Source organism: Limulus polyphemus, unplaced genomic scaffold (genome assembly GCF_000517525.1).
Source record: "Limulus polyphemus unplaced genomic scaffold, Limulus_polyphemus-2.1.2 Scaffold4802, whole genome shotgun sequence".
Taxonomy (NCBI): Eukaryota; Metazoa; Arthropoda; class Merostomata; order Xiphosura; family Limulidae; genus Limulus; species Limulus polyphemus.
In genome coordinates this window covers 15,846-28,088 of record NW_013670412.1, presented here as the reverse complement: position 1 = coordinate 28,088, position 12,243 = coordinate 15,846, and the positions used below count along the sequence as shown (strand labels likewise).

Genomic DNA, 12,243 nt, shown 5'->3' with positions numbered 1-12,243 from the left:
ATATTAGTGCAGTAAAACTCTGAAAAAAGTTGTAATTATTTTTTACAGTATACAACCATGCAATTCAGTAGCTAGAAAAATATTTTCCAGTTCATAGCAGATTTCAGATTTGCTAGCTACGTCCTCAGTTATTTTGAGATACTCTGATTGGTTTGTAAAAGCAAGCTTTCTATATGAGGAGGAGGATATACACATTATTACTGTGTTTTTCTAGAAGATATAAAAGTTAAAGATGTGTTTCACGTGCTATGGCAAACTACAGCTTTCAAACATTTATCTTGAAATATAGCAAAACTAGAATAACCTAAAAATTTTAATTTTTTCACCAAGAACAAAGAAATATGTTTAAAACTAAGATAATCCCATTTTTTTCAGGAAAGAATATCTGGTAACACTAGTTAAATGGCCAGGTCATAGTAGGAAATACATACAAGTATACATTTCAAGCAACTATATACTCAAGATACTATGATATATACGACTTCTTATGATACTTCATTGTACTAATTTTGCAAATCGAAATAAATAAATTTATACTTTCAACTACATTAATATAAAACTAATAAAATTATAAAAAAATCATGCTGAAGAATTAATGTTGTGTAACACATGGCTGTCTAGTAGGACTTAAAAATAAAACTTGAATAATAAAACATTTAAAAAATTGATTTTTTTTTCAAGTTTAACCTCTATTCACTTTTATTATATAACTGACATGTTATTTTGAATCAGGGGGAATGTACTGTCTCTACTTCAATACATAAACCTCTCTACAACAGATTTTTTTTTTAAGAAGAAATTCATTTTTTGTTTTCATTTTCCTTCATGAAAACATGCACATATATCTCATAATTAACTGAAAAATAAATAAAAAAATACCAATACTGTTACTAGTTTTATTGGAAATATTCTATATCGTGAAAACATTTTAAATAACATATTCTAAAATTAGAAGAAATCACATTTAAATATTCTTTTGCTTATACCAACTAGAAATGTTTGATTCTTTAAGAACTGTTTTTGTTATATGCCTTAAATTCCATTAGTGTTTCACGTTTAAACTACTGATAACAGATCTGCTATAACAATTAGCAGAAAACATGTGTTTTCTATTCTTTGATGGATTGCTTAGGTAGAATATTCACGAGGAAATTAATTTGAATGGACGGCAACTGCCTGTTGTTGAAACACATGTGTAGAGGATGACGTTTCGAAAGCCTTCCGCCTGAAGACGAAAGACTTTCGAAACGTTGTCCTCTATACTCGTGTTTATACAACAGGCAGTTGCCGTCCATTCAACTATATTTCATCATATGTTTTGTATGTTGTTTAAAAATAAATCTTTAATTCTGCACACCCAAAATATTGCAAACTTTTGTATATCGCAGTATATCATAAAAGACATGTGTATGTAAACTTCAGGTATATGCTTTTATAGATTGAGTAGCATCTGGTTAATTAACATTGAGTTACAACAGTACAAAAAAAAAGGAATCAAATTTATTACTACTGGACATCGTTAAGAGCGTATGGAGCCACAGTTTGCTAGAAGATTTCAACTATCGTATTATGTTGCATATTATTGGATTTGTTGGATTGTATCGTACATTAGTGATCACACTTTACCATCTGGCATATCACGTTTCACATTATCAGCTGACTCAGATGATGGCAGGCATGGCTGTGTTCGTTATAACTCATGATATGACTTTAACGTGCTTAATGAAACTAAACATGATAAACCAATTGTTTTTGTAAATGTTTAACTCTTTATAGATAATTATTCTTTAATGGCTGATTTCCTAAAAACTTAATTAATTTTTACAAAAGCAAAAACTAAATCACTAATTAATATCACTGCCAAAAATTACAAGTACAGTCTATTATCAAGTTTGATTGCTTGGAAAATTTACTAAGTACAATCAGATAGCTTAAGTTACTTGTATTTAAAAAAAAAAAATTTAAAGGTATCAGAAAAAATAAAAAGCCAGATGTAAATAATACAAAGTGATGGTTTGTTTTAATTTAAGTACAACTGTGTTTTTTAAGAAAACAATTTCAACGATGATATTTTGATAACCGTTGTAAGAATGAAGGATTCGTTCTTCATTATTAAGGTTCTGGTACCAACAAAATTACCAGTTAACAAACAAAAGACCCAAGAACATGTACTATTGCACAGTAACAGAAAACAAACATTCTAGTAGATAACTAACAAACTGTCAGAAGTCTTGAGATTGGAGAAACTAGTTTTAATGTATTCACATGCCCGAAACTGGTTTCTCCAATATGAAGACTTCTAACAGTTTAAGCCATTTATTGTGGTTTTTCACTAACTGCTACGCACAATATTATGTTCTTCTATGTTCACTAAACATGTTTGTATGCTTTCCCACTAAAAAGTAAACATATTAAGGAAAGCAGCTACTGTTTTAGGGTGTTGGAAATCAAAGTAAATGTTAAACAATTAATATAAACTCTCAAGTGCAGAAAACATTTTTACAATATATTTTATCTCAAACACGCAATGTATTAACATAATGAAACAGAAACCCAACCCTAAACAAAATGGACTGGATTTTAAGTACAATGTCCAAAGTTCAAATCTACGATAAAGTAGGTGGCACTTCATATCAATCACCACAAGACGTTCCTTGGGTTATTTTTAATCATGGGTAAATTTAACTTTTTTAAAAAAGTAAAAACGTTATGAATAGTTACCAATAAACTGAATGTCACTAATTTATAAGATTTTTCACAAACAGACCTAACAAACCTTATTTTAAAAGCTATTAATATTCAAACTTTTTATCACAGAGATATGTTTCACTTTTATGACCGACTTATTCAAGCAAATCAAGCTGGACATTAAAGTAAAACTCATCTTTCCTGTTTTGTTTTTAAGATAGTTTTATGCTAAAAGCTAAGTTAACTTCTTCTGTAAAGAACTTTTAATTAAGTAATCACTAAATTATATTCTAGAGCAGTGCTCCTGCTTTTAGTAAAATGATTAAATTAGGCTTATTTGCTTCTAATATAACAGATACTATACTTAAAAGCACATTTAAAAGTAACAAAGAAAAACCTTACTTTCATGCATTTCATTTTTTACATAAACATAAATCAGGGAAAATTAGTACTTTTTTGACGTTACATATACCATATATACACGATGTTATCATTAAGCAAAATGTACACTTCAAACTTCTCATTCCACGAATACAACTTTCTTCTCCAATTTTTAACGACATGTCAATCATGTTTTATCTTCAGACTATGTAGCCATTACCAACAATGTAAGCACGATGAGTTACTCCATCCGTGTAGCAACAAACGTCTAATGTGGAGATGTTGGATATGTTTACATCAATTAGGCAGATCACATTGTTTTTATCTCACAGCAAAGAATCATCATCATCATCACTGTCAACTGATTTGTCCATAAATTCATCCATTATCTGATGATACTCGCCGCCGTCGGCACCTGAAAATAATCCCCGATTTATTAATCTGAACTTCACCTATTGGCTGCATATTAAACCCAGATTGGCTGTATATGCATGTGTGAAAATGGAAGTTCATTGTATGTACATATACTATTAACACATAGACTAAACACGCATCATTATTTTGCTAACATATTTTATCCTAATAAGTATGTGGTTATGAAAGTTAACAAGAGATAATAGAAGACAAAATATTTTAAATATTTTTTCCATTACATTTTCACAGAGCTTTTCTACAAATTATTACGCTTTTCACGAACAATAAAATCTCACCTTCTTCATGTTTATCTTCTAGTTCTTCTTCGTAATCAGAATGATATTGACCTAAAAGTGTTGATAAAAAGTAACTGACTTAGGTTTTGATACCTACATTCGCTAGTTATCAACCAAGGTTTCAACTCCTCTCTTAGAGCTGTTTTTCTTTTCTTCTCAAAATAATAATTTTTTATTAAGTACTTTCAATGTACAATATAAAAAGTTTTAATGAAGCAAAATAATTATTTAATTTCTGTAGTGCATATTGGTGTATAAAAGACATATTAATACTAGAAATAAACGACCTTATAACACCAATATATTGTTTATATTTAATTAGACATTCAGTATTTCACTTTACAGCCTCTTGAGGAGTGTTTACTAAAACACAAACTGAAATTAACAATCAGTTTCAGTTTGTATTTTAGTGAATGCTCCCGAAGAAGCCGTAAAGCAAAACATTGAGTGTCTATTTAAATAAAAACAACATTCTGGTGTTATAAGGTCATTTATTTCTAGAACAAAAATAATAGTTTCTTCTCATTAAATAAACTACTGAAAATCATGTTTTTGAATAAATATACAAACAACAATACTTTTAAATAATCAATAAAGCACTGCTTAAAAATATAATAAACAAGTAATATAAAGAGCATCCATAAATTTCAAAGACACTACAATGTAAATACCAGTCACTGCATGCTAAGTTCTATTACCTGTACTTATAACATCCTTTTAAAGTTTATTCTAGTCTTCAAATGTTCATTTTGAATACAATATCTTGCCTCTAAAATGATTTAAAGCTTAAAATTCCTAGAATGAGGTAGATATGGAAACAAAGTAGAGAGTTAGTAAATACACAAAAACCATGTAAGCTAAAATTCAGTCCAATGCTCGACTGAAGAGGACACATGAAATTGTTGAAACTTGTATCTGTATAAATTTGACTTAAACCTTATTTTATATTTACACTGTTTCTCCTTGAAAAAATGAAGAAGTAGTGGTCATTCATAATGGATATTCAAAACAGCAAGATGAAAATAGGAGAAACGACCGACCAGGTCAAAGGCAACACCCCTGCCAATTTTATCAACGTACAACCACAATCTTGGAAGGAAAATAAAACTTTTGTACCAATTTAAATAACACCCAACCACTGTTAGCCTCATAACATCACAACAGCTGGTCAAAGGGCACGATATGAAAGATCACCTTCAGTATTCATCCATGAATTGGTACTATGGAATGAAAGCAGTACGACAATATCCACATCCCACAGTGAAAAATCCCAAACAGCAGAGATATGGGTTCACTTGTACTCACTGTACACAACAGCGAATAAATCATTTTTCTAAATTCTCCCACACCATATGCATGTAAAGAAGACATGTCCCAAAACTTAACTTGAAAATTAGTGTACTGAACAGACTCACCTTGTCCAAACCAATGAAGACATCAGAAACCCAGATGATATAACCTGACTCGATTGAGACCTACACATGAATGAAGTAATGGAATGTGACATAAGGAAGCAAAAAAAGGAATAAAATGTCTAACTTTATTTGCAAAATCAAAAGAAATTGGTAAAACATTCTAAAGAAGTAAAGTGTCATATCTGAATTTGAAATTTTAATGAGTGCTTTTTGGAAGTGTCCACACATACTTCTAAATATACGTTTTAGCTATAAATATTTGTCAGACCCGTTCAAACGACAAAATAAAACAAAAACCATAACAAATCATCTACTCTTACCAATCCAATCAGCACGGTCAGGTCTTAAGTGGTTAGCACAGAGATTAAACTGAGAGACTTCCAGCAGTGGGCTGTCCAAATTCAGGGTTTCTGGAACAACACTTGTACCTAACAGAGGAAGAACAAAAACAAAAAAAAAAACAACTGAGACTGCTTCATTTAAAATTGCAGTAAATATACTGTGAGAGTGTTGTATTTATTAGATAGCCACTGAAGACCAAGGTCAGTTTACTGGCTCTAAATTGATTGCATGTCACATATTTTTTGATAGAAATACAAGGATGTAAATCAGTATACATATATGAAGCATTAAAAAATCTAAAGTTTCTTTAATCCAAAACTGCCTATTCAGCAGTTATGCATAAGTATTGTGGTTCTTAAATAGTTTATACGTACAAAGTACCTATTTCATACTTCTGATTAATGATATTCATCTTCCTGAATTACTACGTTGCTGATTGACAAATAACATTACTGTAAAACTTTTACAGATAACCCTGCACTTTAATTCTGAAAATCAAATTACTCTTGCTTCACTAATCAATTACTAGATTATACTGTCTGAACATGCTAACTGGATTATAATAACTGACTGAGATTAAAGTCATAGTAATCCAGTACTTTGAGCATGCTAACTAGATTATACTGTCTGAACATGCTAACTGGATTATAATAACTGACTAAGATTAAAGTCATAGTAATCCAGTACTTTGAGCATGCTAACTAGATTATACTGTCTGAACATGCTAACTGGATTATAATAACTGACCGAGATTAAAGTCATAGTAATCCAGTACTTTGAGCATGTTAACTAGATTATACTGTCTGAACATGTTAACTGGATTATACTGTCTGAACATGTTAACTGGATTATAATAACTAAGATTAATGTTTTGGTAATCTAGTACTTTGACCATGCTAACTGGCCAAGATTTCAGCTGGTAGAGTAACCTACTACTTTAACTTGATTAGCCAAGTGACCAACTTACGAATGGTCAATCTCCATACAAACAAGCTTGAAATGACTGATCCATCTTTCAGTTACAATAACCTTTTTTTTTTAAATCTTCACTAAAATTAATTCACGCTGGTATGCCAAGATTTGAACTTTCAGAAACAGAAACGTTTTTGATTATTTTAATTCTAAATAACAGTGGACTATTAGAATTCAAAATCTACAGATTTAACACCAAAAAAAAGAAAATATGATTAAGTAATAGTTTAACTGTTGTCTGCTTTGAACATGGATCCCTGATGGCTCACTATAGAAAGCATTGGTCTTAAGAGATAAAGTGTGAACTGGGGGTCCCGAGATTCAAGTTACCAACAGTCCCTTTGTCTCCACCAATTTGGGGTTTTTAAAACTGATTACTCTGGACCAAGCACCTAATAACAAAAATTAAAACTGGGAATTTATTTGTATTGTTAAATTCAAAAGAAAAAAAAAACTTGAAGTAATTGTGAAGAGTGATCAGTAGTTTAAAGTGTGGCAATAGGCATAGAGTTATATTCCTGTATCTCTGTCCGTGACAGAATTAGCAGTTGTCAAGTAATGAGAAACAGCACAGATAATTTGAAAAAAAAAATACTGAAAGTACATTTAAAAAATAATTTTATCATTAATTGTTGTAACTATAGATATAAGGTTATCAATTACTTACTTTTATGAAGGTGGGATACATGTTTGAAATAAATCTCATTCTTGTGAATTTTATAAGGTTCGTCACAACATTTCCAATAAAAACATCAAAGATTATGAGTTAGTAAAGCATAAGAAAATGAATTTTTTGTGAGGAACATATTTCTGCTAGGAGAAAAAAAAAGTATTTATAAAGACAGTATAACAGAAGAGATAATAGATCTAGCTGACAGTACATGAACATCACAACCTTTCAGTATCTCACTGGGATGATATATACACACACACAAATATGTAATTAAACAGCTGTGCTGGATTTTGAAAGTCACTTTACCTCCAACAGTAACAACCAATTTGTTGCCTGAAGTCCGATGCCTAACGGCATCCAAACAAGCTTGGAGAACAGCATTCGTGACATAAAAGCATCCACTGATATCGAGTGATGTAAGTCCACGACATAGAAGGATAACACTTGTTAGACCTGCAAAAACAGGATTACAGATCAGGATTATAGGTTTTTCAGCTAAAAAAAGCTAATTGGTCCTTTGAATTTTGGAATTTACCCTGAGATACTATAATGTAATTTTCTAAATATGTCTTCAATAATTCTGTGAGTCAATTGTCAGTCATAAAAGGTGATAATCTGTATGAGATCTAACATGTTATTTCATAACAAAATAAATAAGATAAAATACATTTAATACCTTTCAAGCATTTACTCAAAAGTCAAAATGCAATTTGAATGGTATATGGTCTTCCTCAAGCATGTATAGGTCTCTGGTTCGGCCACATTTGGAATATCGTGTTCTGTCTTGGGCTCCTTACCTTAAGAAGGACATTGAATTGTTGATAGTGTGTTCTGTCTTGGGCTCCTTACCTTAAGAAGGACATTGAATTGTTGATAGTGTGTTCTGTCTTGGGCTCCTTATCTTAAGAAGGACATTGAATTGTTGATAGTGTGTTCTGTCTTGGGCTCCTTATCTTAAGAAGGACATTGAATTGTTGATAGTGTGTTCTGTCTTGGGCTCCTTACCTTAAGATGGACATTGAATTGTTGATAGTGTGTTCTGTCATGGGCTCCTTACCTTAAGATGGACATTGAATTGTTGAAAAGGATTGCTAGAATAGTGCCTGGGATGGAGGGGTTGTCATATGACAAGAGGCTGAAATTTCTCAAATTGTTTTCTCTTGAAAAAAGAAGATTTAGAGGGGATCTGATTGAAGTGTTTAAGATTGTAAAGGGAATTGATAGTGTTGATGTATCATCTTTTTTATATTTAACAATGGGAATAGTAGGACTAGGGGACACAAAAATAAATTTTGGCAAGGTAGGGGTCATCTTCAGCTAAGACAGTTTTATTTTTCTAACAGGGTGGTTGGCCTTTGGAATGGGTTGCCTTCAGATTTTGTGGAGGCAATAAATTTAAGTGAGTTTCAGAAAAAGCTTGATAAGTATATGAATGATAAAGGCTGGCTTTAAGATTTTTTAAAATTTATTTATTAATAGCTTTAGTTTAATCTAGAGGACAGAACAGCCGAGATGGACCAATAGGTCCCATGTTGTCACAGAACATTATGTTACGATAGAAATAACAATTTAAACAGAAGCACCATCAATATTAATTAACCATTAATTTAATTAACTACTACTCATGTTTCATTTGTATTTTACAATAAATTGACCAGCATTACCAAACTTGTTTGGTCGCTTCTTTACAAACGGTGTTGCGACAGGCAAAATATAAAAATTACACAGTACGATACAATATGTGGACCTCACCGCTCAAAACAAGTCAGTGATTTGAAAGATAAGAAAAAGATAAAACTTTCTCTACTGGGAGAGCTGAACCACATCATTAACTTTCTGCAATGAAAGCAGTTAATAAACAAGTCTATACGTGTACACAACCAGTAGTCTGCTGGAATATCCAATGTAATCCACTTAATAATTCTAACAAATAACAAAAGTCTTAAATTGGAAATATCAATAAGACACGTATAAAAGTGAATATATGAAATGAATACAAAAGGCAAAGTGAATAAGATAAACAAAAACAATCTATAACTACTATTCATCTAGTCTTTCTCAGAGGAGGAAGTATTAACCACGAACCTGCATCACCAAGTTGAGGACATCCTCGGGTTTGTAGTACTTCAAGGTTTTCCTGAGTAGCCAAGGCAGATAATCCAATATCTGTAATCTTAGGAGTAAAAGATCCAAAATCTATTAATCCAGAATTAATAACCCTGAGTCTGAAATTAAGTGTTCTGATAATGGATGCAGTAGTTGACTAACTAATAAGTAATGTTGAATTATTTAAATTCATGGTTTTTCTATGTATTAAATCTAATGTAACTTCTAATTACTGGTCATAAATGGTTCACATCTAAATTTAATCCCTGTTCTTTATGCAAATTATGATAAAAACTCCTGCATGTTATTTATGATGTTAAGAAAATATACTTACACTTAAAATTACAAATACTAAAAGAAATTGCAAAGAGTAATAAAAGTCAGTTATTCCAATTCACAAAACTTGTAAAACATACAATACCTTTCCACAGTAGTTAATGTACAAAGTCTTCAGTTGCAAACATTTTGAAAGAAACTTCAAAGACAGATCTGTTACTCCTTCATTGCAACCAGAAATATCAAGATACCTTAATAAAAATATAATATATACATAATCCTGAAAGGAAAGGCCACACTTAAAATGCCCATGATCAATTACTAAAAATACATGTACAACAGCACGAGTTTCAATACGAGTAAACGTTGAACAATATACCGTAATAGCTAAAATATTGGTGAGCTGGCCTGTACAAATTATAAAATACAACAGCAGACTAGCTGATGTTAACTGCTTGCTATTTGAAAAGATCTCAAAGAAACTTTGACAGACAGTTTAAATTGTGGTAATTGAAAAATCAGACCATACAACAAATTACAGAGTTATCTTTCTACAAACTTTAAGCCACTTTAAATCAGATTTGACTAAAACTGTCCTACATTATGAACCCACCTGAGACGCTGACAACCTTGAGTTACAGCACCAATAACTACGTCATCTACTGCTGCATTATGGAATAATGACAGCTGCTCCTGCATGTGGAAAGCACAGATAAGAATATTAGAAGAAATTAATTCAAAACCAATAAGGAAAAAAACAGTAACAGTATGAAGGTTGATGGATTATTTCCTGTTTAATCGTGCGAACTGCAAATAATTAAGAAATATGTGAACTACATAGATATGTGGTGGGAATCTTCAATACTGCAATAAAAAGTTTTTTTTATTGTTTCTTATTAATTCACACAAAATCATAAAACTACTGGTAAATATCTAAAAACTCCTTCAAATATCTTATTAGGCTTTTTACTGAAATCTATATGTTTAAAACAGAAATTAAATTGTTACTTACTACTGATTGGACAGAAAGGTAATAATATGATGTGAAATTTAATTAATTCCCTCTCTCTCATTATAAAATATTTCAATCTTTCCTGTCAACAAGAATATAACTTAGTGTCCGAGACGTCGTCTTTATTAAGAAAAACTGGATGCAAGGAGAAAGAGGTACATCGATTAGAGGTAAATAGCTATTTTTATCATATTGATTTCTAAAACTTCAGTTTTAAAATCCTTCTCTAAATAGACCAGTAGTAACACTTGCAAATTTTGATAAAAAAAAAAAAGGAATCTGTAAGTGAACAGGAGGTCAAATACACTTGAACAGAAAAAAACAGGGATGGAGGGTTCTGGCCATCTATGGCTTACAAGTCTGTAAAGAAATTAATAATTGAAACTAGAAACTAATGTCCAAAAAGGATTGGACAAACATTCTAACTTTGAAGTTGGAGATGGAATATTTATGATTGGAAAAACCCCTTAAGATATTATGCAGGTGAAAGAATAAAATCTGGTCAATAAATGTGAAATATCTGGCATTAGTAGGCTATAAAGCATCCAGGATATGGGCTAGATGTAGAAGAGAGATGAGATCATCCCTATATCAAAACAGCTACTTTGAAGAAAGTAATGTAGGTAGAAATTTTTATTTGAACCGTGAGAAATGCAGACTCATTCTACAGCCCACCGTTCAAACAAACTGAAGCGAGCTTGAGACTGACAGTTTTCAAACTCCCTGGTAGAATCTGTAAATAAAAAAAACTAATGGTTGAAAAAAGGAAAGTATATACTGAGACTTCAGAGTAGGGATTCTTAGTAAATGGAAAGTATATAATGAGACTTCAGAGTAGGGATTCCTAGAAAATGGAAAGTATATACAGAGACTTCAGAGTAGGGATTCCTAGAAAATGGAAAGTATATAATGAGACTTCTGAGTAGGGATTCTTAGTAAATGGAAAGTATATACTGAGACTTCAGAGTAGGGATTCTTAGTAAATGGAAAGTATATACTGAGACTTTAGAGTAGGGATTCTTAGTAAATGGAAAGTATATACAGAGACTACAGAGTAGGGATTCTTAGTAAATGGAAAGTATATACTGAGACTTCAGAGAAGGGATTCCTAGAAAATGGAAAGTATATACAGAGACTACAGAGTAGAGATTCCTAGAAAATGGAAAGTATATATTGAGACTTCAGAGTAGGGATTCCTAGAAAATGGAAAGTATATACTGAGACTTCTGAGTAGGGATTCTTAGTAAATGGAAAGTATATACAGAGACTACAGAGTAGAGATTCCTAGAAAATGGAAAGTATATACAGAGACTTCAGAGTAAGGATTCCTAGAAAATGGAAAGTATATACTGAGACTTCTGAGTAGGGATTCTTAGTAAATGGAAAGTATATACAGAGACTACAGAGTAGAGATTCCTAGAAAATGGAAAGTATATACTGAGACTTCAGAGTAGGGATTCCTAGAAAATGGAAGGTATATACTGAGACTTCTGAGTAGGGATTCTTAGTAAATGGAAAGTATATACAGAGACTACAGAGTAGGGATTCTTAGTAAATGGAAAGTATATACAGAGACTACAGAGTAGAGATTCCTAGAAAATGGAAAGTATATACAGAGACTACAGAGCAGGGATTCTTAGTAAATGGAAAGTATATACAGAGACTACA

General features: G+C 31.4%; 1 protein-coding gene across 1 annotated transcript in view; it reads right to left on the bottom strand.

The window, feature by feature from the left end:
• Window positions 1-2,370: 2,370 nt before the first annotated feature.
• The window catches only part of LOC106471704 (F-box/LRR-repeat protein 7-like), a gene marked incomplete at its 5' end in the record, with an annotated part of 25,500 nt that continues 15,627 nt past the window's right edge, over window positions 2,371-12,243 (bottom strand). Inside the window, 7 exons of the mRNA XM_022400316.1 lie at window positions 2,371-3,484; window positions 3,780-3,830; window positions 5,515-5,622; window positions 7,488-7,634; window positions 9,267-9,354; window positions 9,709-9,814; window positions 10,177-10,256. Coding sequence (XP_022256024.1) covers window positions 3,396-3,484; window positions 3,780-3,830; window positions 5,515-5,622; window positions 7,488-7,634; window positions 9,267-9,354; window positions 9,709-9,814; window positions 10,177-10,256 — 669 coding nt within the window. The remainder of the gene's footprint in view (window positions 3,485-3,779; window positions 3,831-5,514; window positions 5,623-7,487; window positions 7,635-9,266; window positions 9,355-9,708; window positions 9,815-10,176; window positions 10,257-12,243) is intronic.